At 49.4% G+C, this 18070-nt stretch overlaps 1 protein-coding gene across 1 annotated transcript; it reads right to left on the reverse strand.

The window, feature by feature from the left end:
* Positions 1–11097: 11097 nt before the first annotated feature.
* On the reverse strand, positions 11098–14525 carry C13H9orf152 (chromosome 13 C9orf152 homolog). The gene is made up of 2 exons (XM_021691722.1): positions 14282–14525; positions 11098–11624 (listed from the first exon to the last, which is right to left on the reverse strand). The coding sequence occupies exons 1-2, from the start codon at positions 14472–14474 to the stop codon at positions 11098–11100; spliced, it is 720 nt and encodes a 239-aa protein (XP_021547397.1). The 5' UTR covers positions 14475–14525.
* Between the last annotated feature and the right edge of the window lie 3545 nt (positions 14526–18070).

Consider the following 18070-nt stretch of genomic DNA (forward strand, 5'->3'; position numbering starts at 1 on the left):
GGGCCAGCTCCGCTTTCTCTCAGACCAGTAGAGCCTGCCTTTAGCACAGACCAGCGCCAAGAGGGAGATGGTACTCCTGGGGAGCTGGAAATTGGGTGTGTACATCCACGTCGGGGCTATGGGTGGGGAAATTGACAGTCTGCTTAAAAGCTGCCATTGTCGCGAAGAACCACCACATGCTGAAATTCTGGTTCTTTCCAACAAGGCATGTGGTTTGCCCTCCTAATTATCACAAGTGCCTACTGAGCCATGCAAAGGTTCTGGTGGGCCATAGAAATGATCTCCAGCTCTCTCGCCTACAGCATGTCTTCCTTGGCCCCTGCTGTTCACGTGTACACACACACACACACACATTTTACAGGATCACTCCATTTCTAGATGTCTGCTTCTGGACTGGGCAGGGTAAAGCTAGACTGCCAACAAAGAGACCCAATAATTAATTCAGTGTCTGAAAGAACACAGTTTATTCCTCTCTCACATTACAGTCCAAGGGGGAGCATTCAAGTCCTGAGGGCAGATTTATTTAAGTTGGCATCTTTTTCATCCTGTTCCTCCATCAGCCCCAGGACCTGTGGTCACGGGCATGGTCCAGCTTTAGGAAACGAAAGATGCAGCCAAGCCATTTACTGGAAACATAGGTGTGCCCATTCCCTGGATCCTCCGGGTCCCCGGCTTCCCTGCATTGAGACAGACAATAGACTGGCTTCTAGAGATTAGGAAACTATTTCTAGAATTTCCATTGCTACCACGGAAGCTGGCAAGGGTACAACCCAAATGCAGCCTAAAGGAATAAGCTGGTAAAAAATGTGACTAGGGTTGTATATCCTCTCCCAGTCCACAGTCCACATCTAGTTTATCCTTTTCCAGAGTTATAACAGCACAACCTATAAGAAGATGAATAGTTACAAGGACAGATGAGAGGAACAGAGAACTAGAAAGCCCTCTGGACTAATCAGGATCTCCCTTGCCTTTTAACACAATGAATAATGCTTGCCTCCTTGTGTAACAGAGATACCACTGTGGAGCCCGTGGGGTTTTGACCATTTAAGGCCAGCCACGTAGCTGCACTGTGCTTTGAGGACCAGCTCACTGTAAGGAGACGCCCACCACAAGTAGACTTGAGGTTCCTAGTGCTCAGGCTCTTTGCACGTACACTGGTGGTGATGTGGGACCTGGGTGACTCAGCAAGGGGAAGACCAGGAAGACTGTCCCCGAGAGTACCAGACCCCTTCCGATGTGTGTCTCTCTCCTGCATTGCACCCTTGCCCTGGGACAAGGCTGTCTGAGCATAAAACGGTGGAATCTTGTGAGTCCTTTCAGCAGCAGAACATTTGAAGTAATGAATGTGTAATTAACACACATTCTCTTTCGATGCGCCTTCCTAGTCCATTCTTAATGTCACCTAAACCATCTGCTTGCTCGGTGCACTTGGTCCTCGGCAATCAGTCTGGTGACCTGGAAAGCGAAAGGCTCATGACAGGGGCAATAATGAGGGCTCTCGGTTGTAACTCTCTGGGCTCCATAAATATGACCAAAGAGAGTGCAGGTGCTCTGCCCGGCCTGTGTGTGAGACATAAAAGCATGAAGCACAAAGGGTCTCCCACAGGGAATCAATCACCTGCAGGGAAGAGAAAGGGGACACCATAGAGCAGCTCTCCCAGGAGGAAGGCAGCTGTGAAAGGAGATGGGCACCAGGGCAGAGCCATGTGGATGAGACAGGATGCAGTCAGAGATGGCAAGAGGGAACCAGAGGGTTGGCTGGGTAAGCATACTTGACTTGAAAGAAATGGCAATTTATTGAGGTGAAATTCACATAACATAAAATTAATCATTTTAAAAGTGAACAAGTCAGGACACTTAGTCCATTCCCAATGTTGTACTATTTCACCATCTCTATCTAGTTCCAAAACATTTTCGTCATCCCCGACAGAAGCCCCGTCACTCCTCAGTCCCCCTCGCCCAGCCCCTGGCAACCACTCATCTACTTGCTGTCTCTATGGATTTGCCTATTCTGGACATTTGGTGTAGATGAAATCATACGATATGTGACCTTTTGTATCTGGCTTCTTTCACTTAGCATAATGGTTTCAAGGTTCGTCCAGCTTATAGCATGTGTCAGAACTTCTTGCCCTTCTGAGGCTGAGTGGTATTGCCATGGTGTGGACAGACCACATTCTGTCTATCCATCCACCCGCTGGTAGCCAGTTGAGCTGTTCCCACCTTTAGGCTCCTGTGAACAGGCACAGACATGTACTTACTTGAGTCCCCGCTTTCGGTTCTTTGGGGCACATACCTAGGAGTGGGACTGAGGAGTCATTTGAAAATCCGGTTTAATTCCATCCATAACTTTCAACCACGCCCGTGTCAGGAGTTGGGGATTAACAGAGGGTTGTTGGAGAGAAAACTGAGTGAGTTCAGAGTCCCACCCCCACAGAGGGGGCCGGGGTGCCGTCCTCTCCTCAAGCTGAAAGGGATTTAAGGGGCCGTCAAGCAGCTTGGTACACGTTCTCTGAAAATCAGGGAAATGGGGGAATTGGCAGGTGGACACACGTGAGCCCTACAAAAGGCTCCAGGTTGTAGCTGCCGGCTTCGTAACAATGTAGCTGAGCGAGCTGGCTGTGGGCATTAGACCTCCTCGCTAGAATCTGTGGGCACGAAGCACAGTGCAGGTGTCTGGTGGAGCAGAGATGGGCCTCTCATGGAAGAGGTGTGAGGTTTCCTTAGATCCTGTGCATAGGGCTGCCCAGAGAGGGGCAGGAAGAGCTGCAGAGAGAAGCTGGAGGTTCACCCTTGCACACAGAAGAGGACAAGTTCCAAGCAGCTAGTTGGAGCAGGGGTGCATCCTCCCTCCCCTGTCAAAGGAAGATCCCAGCAAGGAGAGGGTGGGTCTCCCAAACAAGAAAGAGAACGTGTTGGCTTTAATTCCTTCCCTGCCCATCTCATGGTGATATTAGTCAAGTAAGGTCTTACCTCACCTCCCTCCCTCCCAGCCAGTACCCACTCCCAGCCCTCTCCAAGGCACTTAGGATGAGAACCAGAAGCTCCAGGCAGGTGAGCACCAACCAAGCTTCCCACCCTCCCACTGTGGACAGAGCTGCAGAGAAAGAAGTTTTCCCTTTGAATGAAAGCAGAAATCTTTTACCTTTTAAAATTACACCAGACAGAATGCATTAAGTTCCGAACTGAAACAGTGTTTCGTGACTTAGTGGCCAGAGCACTTCCCATTTCTGTGAGTGATCAGAAACGCGACAGGCCCAGCCATAAACTTCATCCATGACCATGCATTTTGTTTTTAATAAAAACAAATAACGTGTTTAAAATGCAAGGGAGCAGTATAGACCCGAGCTGTTAGGTAAGGTTTGGTGTTGGCATTTTAATTCTTCAGGCTTCTGGTCATTGTTACCATAGTATGACTTCGCTGGAGTAGGGTGTGGTGTTAAGAATTGGGATGGCCAAAATTTTTCAGGTCCACTGAGTTGAATGCTGCTTAAAAAGTGAACTTCCGACTTAGTCTTCCCCTTCCTCTGACTCCGTTTCTGTGTGCACCACCGCTCGTGGTTTATGATTTAGATTTATGATTATAGCCCATGAGTGGTGCTTGTTCAATGTGGTTGAGCTTTACTTACCCTCCGGAAGAACAAAGCGTGTGACATTCCTGTGTCTCTGTCTCTTTTGTCGCCGCGCAGAGCCTGGTAGGCAGAAGCCGCTCAGTACCTGGAAAAGGTGCGTTCTCTCTCCGTAAGCAGACGGTTCACTTGCTAACCCACAACAGCCTGGACTCAGCAAGCAAGCACACTCGGGCTACTCAGCCACAGGCAAGGGGCCAACTGGAATAAAGGGGAGGGGGCTCTGTTCCCTTTCTATGGGGCTTCCAGGGGTGACTTTTCGTCCCTGTTCAGCAAAGGCTACCAGGACTGCCTTTCTTTGGACCAGAATAGGAAAATGGGACCAAAAGTCAGTAAGCAATGATTCTTACATGTTACAGTGGTTCAGTCTCTCCAAAACCAGTAAGCAATTCTCCAACATCTCTATGCAAGTGCTTGGAACACTGACAGGATCTTTTTTTGCTTGAATCTGGAAGAGGAAATCTACCAAATGTGACTCATGCATACCAATCACACATGAAGGCAGGAGACAGCCTGTACCATGACCCATGAGACGGCATCAGAATCACCTAGAGGACTTGCTAGGACACACTGTGGGGCCTCACGCCCAGAGTTTCTGGGTCAGCAGGTCCAGGTGGGGCCAGATGATTTTCCTTTCTGACCTGTGCCCAGTAAAGCTAATGCTGCTGGTCTGCGGACCATGGAGCTAGGTGCTCGGCTGGGGTACCACTGGTAACCCCAATCGCTTCAAAGTTAATCACTCTGAAATTTTTAAAGTGTCTATATAACACTCTGAAAATAACTCTTTGCCCACACTCCTCATCCCCAGAGAAATACCACAGAGAGTGGTCTCAGGAGCATTTTTACCAAACTACTCTAGGCCCTTGCCCAGAAGTGTTCTTCATCGTAATCATGGAGTTCATCCTCGTCTGTGGATGGCTTCTAGTTCATCTCAAGAAGAATCCTGAAATTACAGAACCCTGCGGTCAGAAGTGACCAATATGTTTCTGGTTCCATGTATGGAGAAGGGCACACAGGTGGGCCCTCAAGGCAGTTCCAAGTGTTCTCTCCCCACATAACTCTACCCTAGCACAGAATACAGTTGGGTCTGCATATTGGTAAGACGATCAATGATCCTTCTGGTCGACTTTCTTTTTCAGAGAGCCCCAGATGCGGGGGTAGATCTTCCCACCCACAAAGCTAGCATGATACAATAGGCATGGGCTACAGAACAGCCCCACATCCCTGCTCCCCCATAGAACAGTCCCCCTTCCCCGCTCCTCCTTAGGAAGTCAAGTAGAAGAAGTGTGAGACCCAAAGGAGAAGGGACATGAAAAATCAAATGCTGTGCTTGGTCCCACAGAGGAGCCTCTGTCCCTTGAGTAACTTTGAGCCTCTGGTTTGCAATCCGTGTGGTCCTAAGGTAGTGGGTCTGAATGCTGACCACACATTAGAACCACCAGGGGGAGCTTTCAAAAAGTGCCCCTGCTCAAAACCAGCTTGTCTAGACAGACATCTGTAAAAAAAAAAAAAAAAGGAGGGGGTGAGAATTTAACAAAGAGAAATGAAAACAAAGGACATGTACAAAGCACAATACTAGCTTTATTCATGATGGCAAAAAATGGAAACAGGACAATGGGAAAATATGGTTGGTTACTGGGAAGAGGCTGAAGGGAATTTCTAGAATGCTGGAAATGTTTATCTTGATCTATGCTGAGTGGTGTGTGTGTGTATGTGTATCTATCTGTGAAAATAGGTGTGTGTGTGTGTGTGTATGTCTTTAAGATATACACTAAAGATTAGCTTACTGTCCACATCATATATGTTTTATGCCTTGATTAAAAAGTAAAATATAGAATATCAATGCTCTGGCCCTAGTCCAGAGATTGTAATTTAGTTAGATATTCTCCAAGTCCCCTGATGATTCCCTTGTGCAGTCAGGGTTGGAAAGCACTGTCTTCAAGAACAGGGCCAACCCAGGTACGTGCCTAAGGTTGGAGGGGCAAAAGTGGGTCCCCAGCTCACGTATGGGCCAACTCACCAGGGTTTACCACAGCGAGCACTTGTTTTGGTATCCTTTGCACACACACCCTTTGGGGACTGGTGGTGGTCCTTGGCTGGTCAGGGGTCTTCCCATCGATTTTGTCAGCATGTGGTAGAGCTCAGCAGAGAGGAGCTTGGGATCTGGGGACGGTCTCTCCTGGTCCTAGGGTTGTGAGTATGGCCACATGTGCTGTAGGCAGAACCTTAAAAGGAGTGAGCAAGGGTCTAGTATTGGGGTAGAATCTGGCAAGTGGAACCTGAGACTGGCAGGGGCAGGTATCCACGGCTCGGGCGGGGATGGGGACGGGCTCTCTCAGAACCCTCCAACCAAGAGAGCACCACTCTTCTTGTGAAGGGGAACAGCTCCCGCACTGGGACAATATTTGCTGACCCAGCTCTCACATTGATTCAGGGCCAGCTTGGGCTTAAAAACACTTGAAGTCTGGGTTGGCAGAAAGTACCCCCAGCACCTTTTCCCTTCCTTCTTCCATTTCTTGGCCAAGGCTGATAGGTTGGCATGCTGCCCAGCTTTGGTTATGATCCTGGAATTGGGGAATTCAGGGGGTGGATTAAAACAGCCAGGTGGTAGATTCATCAATGAACAAAGGGGAGATCAAAGGATTAAAAATACATAGTGGATGTATTGTCTTCCTGGACAGAAGTGAAGGGGAAATCTTCATGTAACTGCCACAAACCCAGAGCCAAGGAATAAAATTAAAATGAAATGTTCAATCCCTTGAATACTGTTTCTAGGAATCATATTGCTCATTAGCTGTGGAAGAAATGTAATCACAGCAGTAAGGAAAAAAATCAACTTCAGGAATTTATGTGCAGATGGAAAATGTTGATGGTGGGTCAGTTGGGTCTTTCTAAACAATAAGGAGGAGACCTAAAGGAATGTTCATGCAAAGTAGGGATAACCAATGCCTGGAAGGCTGGGGCAGGGTTAGGTGTTAAGAAGCAGAGTATTTAGAAAAAGTCATAGGGTTCTCTCTGGCCTTCAGATAGAAGTACCAATTTCACCACTGACAGTTTTCAAGTCAAAAATATTGGGAAAGGATTTCCTAGCTATGATGATATAGAAATAAATGAAGGGAAGGAATCAGAAGGAAGCAGTCTAACATAGTAGTGTTAAAAGATAAACTGAGGCATAGTAAACATTTAGAGTTTATTTGAGCAAAAATCGATCCAGACCAGTTAGCCCCAAACTAAAGGTGGTTAGGGGTGCCCCACCAACAGGAGCTCAGGGAGAGACTTTGGTACAGCAGACAGGGAAGCAAAGTGAGGAAATTATTGATTGGCAATAGCCCAACGCCTAGTTGGTTGTGTGTGACTGGTTGTCCTTAGGTTTCAATTTTGTAACCTGAGGCATTACGGGTGGATTTGGTTTGCTTCTCTTACAAAGGGGGTGGCAGGGCATACACGTGCAAAGATAGCTCCTGCCTGTGTGCACAGGCCCCAGTGGGGCCAGCAGAGAGTAGATGAGACTGGGACACCTGGTAAAGAGAGATGGACCTCTGATGCAGGGGGGGTGGGAGGGCTGGAGCTAGGGGAGGGAGTCCCTCATCTGCAGGAACCTGTGGGGCCCCCACCTGTCCACACCAAGCCTACAGACCATGAGCTAGGTCACCGTAGACAGCCAAGGGAAGAGAGACCCAAAAGACAGCTCAGCCAATCACATAAAGAGCCTTCTGTGCTCTCTGTGCCTTCCACCCTGACGCCAAATGGCTGTATCCTCTAACGAGAGAGGGCTGTATGAACAAGGAGACCATGCCCCCCAACGCTGGCCTTAAAGGTATGTGCTCCCCGGCTGTGCTGGGACAGGGAGGGAGGTTGGTGGGGTCTAACTTGAGTGAGAGGTAAGACCTGGGATGAAAAGTTAGGGAATCAGGCTGAGGTGGCATGAGGGGAGGCTGCCTCCTAGTGGGGATGTAACAGAATTGCCAGCGAGTGCCAAGGACCCTCCTGTCCTGGCTCCTGCCCCCAGGAGCTATTGTCCCCTCATGTCTAACTCAGCCAGGGTCATGTCTCTCAATGGCAATGCTGAGACTGGAGCCTGGAAGACTGAAGCCTGTCACCAGCAGCCACATCGGGGTGTCCTCTCTGTGGTTGGAAGGCTAGGAGGCCCGATGCGGGACTCACAGTGTGAGCTGGTTGGTCTCTAGTTCCCGAGAACCTTCCTCTGCTAGCACCGTGGAGAAGAGGTTAGCTCCAGTCCTGCCCAGCACAGGAGAGAGGTTGTCAGAGATGTGGGTGGTGTGACAGCCCAGACTAAGCTGAACCCTTTGCCCGAGGAGGTGTGCCAGCCCATGTGGTTGGTAGAAACATGAGTGTGATTGAGCAACAGAGGGATGGTTCTGGTCCAATGCTCTTGGCAGAAGCAGCCTTGTGGGAAGAGGAAGGATTCCAAACCAGCCCTGCTCTTGCCCTCTCTCCCTTCAAGTTCTCTGAGGGGAACACTTGATCCTCAGACCCACCCCCAGCATGAGAACAGCTCAGTCCCAGGGAAGGTCAGGCTTCTGGGGCAAAGGTGTCTCCCTGTCAGGTCAGCCTCGATGGCAGGCAGGCAGTTGGCTCTGACCTGAACTTGCTGACACTGACCTGGCCTGTTCTTGGCTGAAAAGTTTTCCCACTCGGGCATTGCCTCTTGGACTCTGGCCTTTTATTATTATTACTGTTGTTGTCATTGTTATTTTTATTTATTTATTTGAGCGCAGGGGAGGGGCAGAGGGAGAGGGAGAGAGAGAGAATCTTAAGCAGACTCCCCGCTAACCATAGAGCCAAACCCAGGACTCGATCTCACGACACTGAGATCATGACCTGAGCTGAATCAAGAGTCGGACGCTTAACTGACTGAGCCACCCAGGCGCCCCAGACTCTGGCCTTTTAAACCCATCCTCAAGAAAAAGCGACTTCAGACTGAGGAATGTGGATCTAGAGAAGGGATTTGTGGAAGGCTAGTCAGGGCAGTGACCTGGGCCACATCTTGCCTCTCAAGGTCTGTGACTCCCCAGCACCCTGGCTCTCCTTTTCTCCCCAGTCAGGGTCCTGCTCTTCAGTGTCCTTCACTGCCCCTCCTCCCTCTTCCCCACCTCTCCTAAAGGATTGGAAAAATCCTTAGAGATTTTTCAAGTAAGGAAATTATGCATTTTCAGGACTCATTCTGGACCCTGCCTTCTTTCGATACTCTGTATAGGTCAGCTGGTGTGCCCTCGTCCTGTTCAGTACCTCCACACACTCAGGCCACTTAAATTCATGTCCAGCCCAGACCTATGGTCTCATTTATCCACTGGCCCATTCGATATCTTCATTTGTGTGTCTCACGAACATCTCAAACTCAGGATCCCTCAAACTGAACTTCTAATCTTCCTTCAGTAAATCCTAATGACTCTAGCTCCAAAATCCATATCCAGTGTATCCACTTTTCCCCATCTCTTCGGCTCCTACTCTTGCTTGACCAGCATCTTTCCCACTGAACTTGCCTTGGCCATTTTTTCCCTGGTGTTGCCTCTTAATGTGCCTCAACTCATTCTCCAAAGAACAACCAGAGTAATCTGGTTAAACTGCAAATTAAATCATTTTAGTTTCATATGTAAATCTCTTAATGGCTACTTACTGTATTCAGAATGAAATCGAATACTGTACTATAACCTGGCCCCCATCTGCCCATGCTAGCCATTAGTGCTGCTCCCCTGTGCCTTCCATTTCTTCTCTCCTTCCAGGCACATGGGATGATTGCATACCCTTGAAGTGAAGATAGAACCACAAGACTTGCTTTGGGCAATGAAACGTAAGTAGAAGTGATCTGAAAGCCAGAGTGCGTGACTATTAGTGCACTTTCTTCTCCTGCTACAGTGATTAGGGAAACCAGTGTTGATACTGTAGGTGCCATGAGACGGAAGCAGCCTGAGATCCTGGCGGTACATGCAGAAGAGCTGCCCTGGGAAGTCTGCCAAAATCCACGTGGACTTTTCATGAGTGAAGAAAAGCTCCTGTTGTGAGCTTGGAGGGTCTGTTCCTGCAGCAAAACATAGCCTATCCTGACTGATACGTTGTAGAAAGAGGGGTTACTTGTGGCAGTCCTCTTTACAACAAAGCAAAGGACAAAGGGTTTTCAGAAAATGTCCTTGTTTTTCATTAGACTAGAAAAAAATTAACAATGGCTCTTACTGATTATTCACAGAAGGAATTGCAACAGATCCCCAAATTGGAGTGGATTTCCGGGTGATCCAAGAAGCAGGCACATATGTATTTTTGCCAGGTAATGACACACCTAGTTAACCACTCGGGGTGTAGATGGGCAAAACTGGATCACCACTGGGGAAAAAAGAGGAAAATACAAGTGAAACTCTACAGAGAGATTATCTGATGTGAGGGAAAGGCACCTTCGGTGTGTTTAAATATCATTTAAAGGTTAAACATTAACCAGGAAAGACCTACTTTCTTCCCATCACCCGGGCAGTAACACCTGCTTCACTTTGTCTTAAGTTTAACATATCCCAGGAAGGATCTGAATGCTTCAAATTTGGCTGAAAAGGAAGGAGTTTGTGGGAGATACATATTTTCCAGCAGGAGTATTTCCTTGTCTCCTGCTCAGGCTCCTCTTAACCATATATCTTCAATGACCGGCAGTGTTTAATAAGAACTTAATTAGGAGAGAGTGAGAGAAAGGGAGGGAGGGTGAGAAAACAGACAAACGGGATGGATGGATGGAAGGGAGGAAAGGAGGAAGGAAGGGGAGATGAGAGGGAAGGAGGGAGGAAATACACCTGTAATGACATTGGAACGTGCAGTCTCAGTGGAAGGGGAAGAGATGACCACCCTTCCTGAACACCCCTTAAACACACAAAACACTAGGGTTTTGTTTTTTATTTAAACCCACAGTGACCATACTTTGGGAGCCTCAGCTGAAATGGTATGGTCACTACCAATGAATGTAGTGACTTCTCAGTGAGCTGGCCTCCAGACACAGTAACCAGAAAAAGGCGATTCTCAGAGCTCATCTCCAGATCATGTGAGAAATCATCAGAAGACATTGAAAACAAGACTGCCCACACCCATTGGCTCCAGGGCCCTGCTAAGGCATTCCTTTGGCTAGGGTGCCGGTGTTATGCTTCAAACTTCCCATTTCTAGGGACGGAGATGTCCTACTGGAGCTCTCCAAGGAACGGGCATCTAGGGCTCCATCGTCATGTCTTTATATACAAGCACAGTAGGGCCACATTGATCAGACAGCACTCTTTCATCCTAGACTGTGTGAGATCTGGCCTAGCCAATCTCTTCTCTTTTGAAGGACGAGACTGTGCGTCCACCATGAAGTTCAAAATCCCTACAACTGAGTCAGTCCCATTCTTGCTCATAGGTAGAGGCCTGAGTCATGGCTGCACCTCCTGGGTTCTTTGATGAGGCCATTGATGGTTTCAACAGATATTTGGCTGAGGAGAAGACTTCAGGCTGGGCCGTACAATCCCAGGTTCCTGGCAGTTTGAGAGATCCGGGGAGTTTTCCTCTGGGGAAATGGATAGTGAGCTGGTTTTCCAGACCAGTGTGGGTTCTTTTTGGAAGGAGGAAGCTGAATGTCCTTATTTAAGCCAGATCCCACTGCGTTTATTTTGGCATTGCCCACCGGACATTCACGCTGGGCTGTTTGTAGGATGGTGGTCCCTTGCCGAGTCATCTGATTGTTTTCAAACAAGCCTGGGTCTCCTTCCTGAGGGAGCCTTTGCTCAGACCCCGTGAGCTTGTCCTTGTGTTTTACTGGAAGACTGGCTTCCTGGTGGAAGGTTTGGATGCAGTGGTACATCTCTAGGTGTGTGTGCCATGGAGACTCAGGGGCCTGGAGACAGCCTCCGTCAGCCTCCTCCAGCATCCCCTCTGCCTCCGGATCTGCCTCCTCCAGGGACAGCGAATGCCTTCTCTCCTTGTTAATCCAAACAGGACTGACCATGGACTCAGCAGGAACGGGCGTGTACCCTCCTGACAAAGCAAGGCACAGCAGGGTCACCACTGGAACGAACATGGGCAGCTCTCATTTGGGGGGTCTCAGAGCTTTCGAGCCGTAGGAATGCTATCCCAAAATGTCAAAGAAGCGAGGTAGTCAGTACACTGCATGTGTGCACACACGCATACAGGGATCACACGTGATCCCACTTGCATATGCTCACACGTGTATACTCCCTCCCATGCCCACACATTCACACCCACACAAACGCTCTCTAACATACACACACTCATGCACAAGTATTCATTCATTCACCAAGTATTTATTGAGTATTACGTGCCAGCCATTATTTATTCTAGGTTCTGGGAATATGGCAGCAAACATTGAGACAAAAATCCCCATCTTCACAGATATGTTCTAGTGGGGTAGAAAGACGTAAGCCAACGAATATATTATAATAAAATTGCAGGTGGAAACCAATGCTATAAAGAAAAACCCAAGCAGAACAGAGTTTACTAATAGACTCCAGTTCTTAACTGCAGTGAGGGAGTGACCCCAGCGTTCCGACTGAAAGAATGGGACGGACTCACATGCACACTGGCCAGTGGAAAAGAATACTCTTCACTTACGGGGTTTTGTGTTCTGGGGTTCCCGTAATGGGTTTACCACCCAAGGTGGAGGAGGGAGGAGCTGTATTTCAAAGCAGCTCCTTTTGGAGGACTGGCCCCTCGCCTTCTCCCATCCCACAGACCCTGTTCTGGGAACACATTTACAGCACCTCCTGCTTCTCCGAACTGGCTGCAGGGATGAGGACCCAGACCAATGTCTCTCTTCTCTCTCAGGGACCTGTTTTTACCACCTTGTGGCACACAACAGTTTATGGTCAACCTTGGTGGCAGAGAGGGTTGTGGGAATGCCTGAAAGGTGTTCCAAAGCCTGCAGTTAGTTGCCTCTGAATCCTCAGTGGAGCTCCCCTGAGCATTCTGGCATTTGTCATGGCGGGAGATCCTGCATGCAGGAGGGGAGAGACGGAGGTGCTGAGGTATGAAGGCAGAGGGAAGGCCCTGAGCTCCGGGTCTGGGAGTCTGAGAGAAGCAGGACTGGTGCGGCCATCTCTGCCAACAGTGGAGGGCCTGAAAATGTGTTCCCACTTCAGGACTACCGGATTTGTCTCAGCATGACAAACATGGACACCCTTACAAAAAGTCAAAATGTTATGTGCTTATTTGAGAACAGAGGAAGAGGGGACATGATGGGAGAACATAGGAACCAGTATCCTCTCCATTATGTCCGCGTGGATGGGCAGGTCTTGGTTGCAGAGAGGAGCCTCCTTAGCTGTCAGTCCCAGCCTGGGGTCCGCAGGGGACAAGGAGAAAGACAAAGTGGGAGGGACACCTGGACCCCGACCCCCACATAGATACTGCTGAGTGGCTGACCTCGCCTGGGAGTCAGAAGTCTTCCCTGACAAAGCAGTGTCTGACCAGCCCTTCCGGCATTAACTTGCCTTAACTGACCACCTGATGCTAGCTAGGGGGGCAGCGCACTGAGTTACAGAGTGTGGGAGAAAGAGCCAGAGGGAGGGTTGGGGCAGGGAGTGGTGAGTTCTGTGGGTCATGTCGACTTGGACTGTCTTTGGGATGTGCCCATACATGGATCTGTAAGTCTGAATTGTGGGTCTGTTAAGCATGGTACTTGCATTAGATAGTGGTTTAATTTAATATTTGCTGAATGACTGAATGAATAAACACGTTTGAGGATGGACTAGGGCTTTAGGAACCTTTCAGTGTATACCCTGCAGAGATGGAGGGCTATTTGGCTGTGCCAGTTCAGTTCAAACAGAACCCACTGGCTGGCAACAGCCCAAGTAATGGGAGATGAGCACCTTCAGCTCCGGGATACCACTTTGGTCTCCAAAAGGCAGCACTCTTCCTGCCCCGGATGGTGATGTCCCTCTGGCCCCTGATTCCTTCCCAGCTGGCCTAGTGCTGGGCGGCTACTCCATGAGTCCTGAAGTGTACAAATAACCACAGAAACCCCCAGGCACAGCCTTGATCTTCCCACCTCCCTTGACCCATTCATTCCTCCGTTAGAGGGAAGGGCTGGGATGGAGCCTTATGCTAACTTCCTCCAGGAATAAAATCTGAGTTCCCAGAGGGAAGAGGCATTCTCCCTTTGAGCCTTCTGTATCTCACGCCTCCTTGGAAGTTGTTTGAGACGGTGATAAGCAAGCTCCGTGAGCCAGGGTGCCTCCTGAGTCCCTGAGCCCTGCGCTTCCTCTGGCCCGCTCCAGGGCTGTTGGGAACACCACATCGGCTCTCTCCAGAGCCCGTTTCTCAGCTTTGCAGGAGGTGAGACCCAGCGGGGAAGAGCTCCCATCACCCCAGCTGGCCCAGAAGGGGGCCAAGCCACCGTCCACCAGGCAGAACAGTCTGGTCAGGTGAGAACATAAGAGCTGAGGCCAGGTACGGCCGGCAGCTGGCCAAATGCCTGCCTGAGGCCCCTGGAGGGGAACCAAGCCAAGCACAGCGGCCCGGATCGGGCCTCCCCGCCCTGCTCTGCTGCCATCCCTGCTCTTTCCCACCGGCAGGGCCCACAGAGCCCCGGCCCCACCCTGGCCGCAGCCCCCCACCCATTGCGCCCATGGCCAGGTCCCCCCCCCCCACTTTTGCCCCCAGCACCTGCCCAACCCTACCTTTCGGGAGCACCACCAGGTGGGCCTGGGCCGTCTGCTGCCTTCGCAAGCCTGCGTACTGGGCTCGCAGGACCTGGATGCTGAGCGGGGGCTCTTTCCCCGGGGTCTGCGTCCCGAAGCCCTCAGCCATGAAGCAAGACCCCAGCTGCAGGAAATGCAGCCCGGCAGGGCAGGGGCAGGGCAAGCCCTTCATCAGGATCCGGGAGAAAAGCAAACAGTGATGGGCGGGGGCGTGGGAGGGGCGAGAAGGAGCAGCGGGGGAGGGGGGATGGGGGAGTGAGGGGGGCAGGTGGAAGGGTAAGGGGAAAATGAGGGGGAGGAAAAGGTAAGGGAAGTGAAGGAAGGTGGAGGGGAAGGCAGGGCTAAGTGGAAAGTAGGGGAGGGAGTGAAGCTATGGCGGGGGGGAGGAAGACAGGTGAGGGGAAAACGAGGTGGGGAGTCATGAATGAGGAGGGGAAAGGCAGGAGAGGGGAAGCGGGGAGGAGAAGGAGGAGTCAGAGGGAGGAGGAAGATTGGGGAGCAGGAAAAAAGGGGTCCCCAAGAGGGAAGGAAGGAACAGAGGAGGAAGGTGGTAGGGCAAAGGGGGCTAAGAGGATGAGAGAGGAGGGAGGAGATCAGGGCAGGTGTAGGCAGGGGGAAGGAGGGACCTGGAGGGAGGGACTGAGGGGCATGGGGTGAGGGAGGAGTAGGGAAGAAAGAGCAAGGCAAGCACGGCTGCTCGGAGTCCTTCTGGGTGCCCAGGGAGGCCCTGGGCTCCAGGTCCTTCACTGCTCAATCCCAATGTTTAGAGTCTAATTCCCAGATTTCCTGTTTCCGGGCAGAGCCAGAGCCAATGCTGGGCTGTGCCAGGTGCCTGCTCAGCTCGCACCTCTTGGACTGAAACCTGGAATCTCATCAGCAAACCCATCCGTTTGGTTTGCCTTGGAAAAGCGCACCCTCTGCAGCCTCACAGAGCTGGTGCCTCAGGGATGTGCACGCGGCAGCCATGCCCTGAGGGAACCCCAGCAGGAAAGGTGCCCCCCGGTCTCCACTCATGCACCACACACATCCCAGGAGAAAGCCCAGCCCCAAAGCCTGCCCTGGGGACAGAGCCCAGGGGAGCCCCAGCTCTCTGACATTTGCACCAGCCTCCTTGGTCTCAGCCTCCTCCAGCCAAGCAGGGAGCTGGTGTTTCTCTTACCCACGGCGAGGTGCACCCTCACCCCTGCTGGCCAGCCCCACCGGCTCTATATCCCCATGGAATCCTAGACCCTCTCTCCCCTGTGCCAGCTTGGATCTATCCTTCTGCCATTTGGTCAACCAAGTCCCTTCCTATCTTGTCCTAACATGAGGCTTGCAGAGAACCAATTTCCCAGCACACCTCCAGGGGCCCTCGAAAGAGGGTAGTGGCTGAATTCTAGGAGCCGTTCTGGAGCTGAACTGCATGGGATCTAGTCACTGGGTGTGCGAGTGAGAGTAAATCTCCATTGGGCAGTGTGTTAGTTTTCTAGGGCTGCTATAACGAAGTGCCACAAACTGGGGAGCTTAAACAACAGAAATGTGTTGTCTTAGAATTCTGGAGGCCAGAAGTCCATGATCGAGGCATCAGCGAGGTTGGTCTTTTTCTGGGGACTCTGAGAGAATCTGTTTTAGGCCTTTCCCCTGGCCTCTGTTGGTTTGCTGGCAATCTCTGGTGTTCCTTGGCCTGCAAAGGCATCACTTGATCTCTCCCTTTATATTCATATAGTGACCTCCCTGTGAGCCTGTCTCTGTGTCCAGATTTCCCCTTTTATAAGAACAGCAGTTATGTTGAATTAGGACCCACTCTAAGGACCTCATCTTGACTCAACTGAGTTAAGTTACATCTGCAATGACCCTATTTCCAAATACAGTCACATTCTGAGGTACTGGGGTTAGAACTTCAACATATGAATTTAGGGGGACACAATTTAATCCAGATCAGGTAGATGAATGGTAGTTCCAGTCACAGAGCTAGGCCTGGGAGAGGAGCAGACTGGAGTGTGGGAGAGGAGAAGGGGTGTGTTTTAGATGGTGTATTAGGGGTGCCTGTGGTCTTTGGGTCATCAGGAGGGAATCAGCAGCTTGGTAGAGACATGCAAATGTCGTCCTTGGTGAAAATGATACAGTTCGTTATTGGAAGAGTTGAATCATGCTGCTCTGAATATTCACATATAGGTTTTTCTCTGAATACTTGTCTACAGTTCTTCTGGTGACTAGGGGTGCCTGCCCTGGGGACAGAGCCTAGGAGCAGAATTGCTGAGTCATATGGTTGTTACCTGTTGTTTTCATTGCAAAACTTCCTTGGCTGTAAGCATATTGCATTTTGAGGATATTAAAAAAATGTTTGCATTGTATGTTTTGGTTTTTCTGTTGATACACCAAGAACTCTGCCCTGGAACAGGCTGGCCTTTGCAAATTGGTGTGTTTGGTGTTTTGGAAAGGGGATCACTGTTTATAATTTCTTATCATGCGATGACAGAATAACTCCCTGTCTAAAAGCAAGATTTCGAGAGGCCAGGACACCGTCTGACCTTTTCCCAACACTATTATGTCAGATGAATGAAAAGTCCAGGATAAAAATGCATGGAAGTTTCCCCAAATTTGTTTTGCTGTGGCCTATCAGCATCATTTCCTGTGCAATGAGGACTTTATGTAATGAGCTGTGGAGGCGGTATGGTGACGGGTCCCGGGAGACATCTCCCACCAGAACACTTGGGTTTTCATCCTGGCTGTGCCACTTACTGGTTGTGAAAACTCTTTTCTTAATCCTCCCCATGCCTCAGTTTCCCCATCTCTAAAATGGGCCAATAATAGTTACCATTTACCCCTCTGTAAACTGGGGCTAATGATAGCACTTTTTTTTTTTAAAGATTTTATTTATTTTTCAACAGAGAGAGAGAGACAGTGAGAGAGGGAACACAAGCAGGGGGAGGGGGAGAGGGAGAAGCAGGCTTCCCGCGGAGCAGGCAGCCCAATGTGGGGCTCGATCCCAGGACCCTGGGATCATGACCTGAGCCGAAGGCAGACGCTTAACGACTGAGCCACCCAGGCGCCCCAATGATAGTACTTTTATTATAAGAGTATGAAGTCCTTAGAGCAGTGCCTAGCATGAGGTCAGCACTATAAGACCTTGTTGAAGGCAAATTTACAGATTGGTCCAGATAATTACAATACCTTTAATCAAGATAATAAGTTAATAGTACAAGTTCTTCTAAAGAAGGATCTTGTTGATTTTAGTTTTGACAATAGGAGGCCTGAAGAATATTAAAGAATATTTCCCACCACCCCCCCAACATAAAGCATATAAAAGCTATTGAAGGAATGCTCTGGGACACTTACTTAATAATTTCAAATACCTAAAAAGATACATTACAAAATTTAAAAACAATTTTACTAATGACAAAGCACAATGTGCTATAAGAATAACAGCCTCCACCTTTTGGCTTTGAACTTAAGATTCAGTTCATTTAACATGTATTCATTCAATAAGTACTTATTCAGTTACTACAATCTTCCAGACTCACTAATCAATCAGTGCAGAATAGCAAATTCAACAGACATTATCTTCATGGAACTTCCAATGCAGTTTTGGGGAAAGAACTGTATTATTTATGATAATACAATAAGTAATTTAAATTAAATAATGCATATATAGCATTTGGGGGAGTTCCCAACGTTTAGAATGTATGTAATAAATGTTACCTATGATTATTTATTGTACCAATAATGATTAACATTTATCCAGTTTATTCACCTGTACAAAAAAATCCATCATCTTAAATTAAAGTT

Source organism: Neomonachus schauinslandi, chromosome 13, assembly GCF_002201575.2.
Source record: "Neomonachus schauinslandi chromosome 13, ASM220157v2, whole genome shotgun sequence".
In the NCBI taxonomy this organism is placed as follows: Eukaryota; Metazoa; Chordata; class Mammalia; order Carnivora; family Phocidae; genus Neomonachus; species Neomonachus schauinslandi.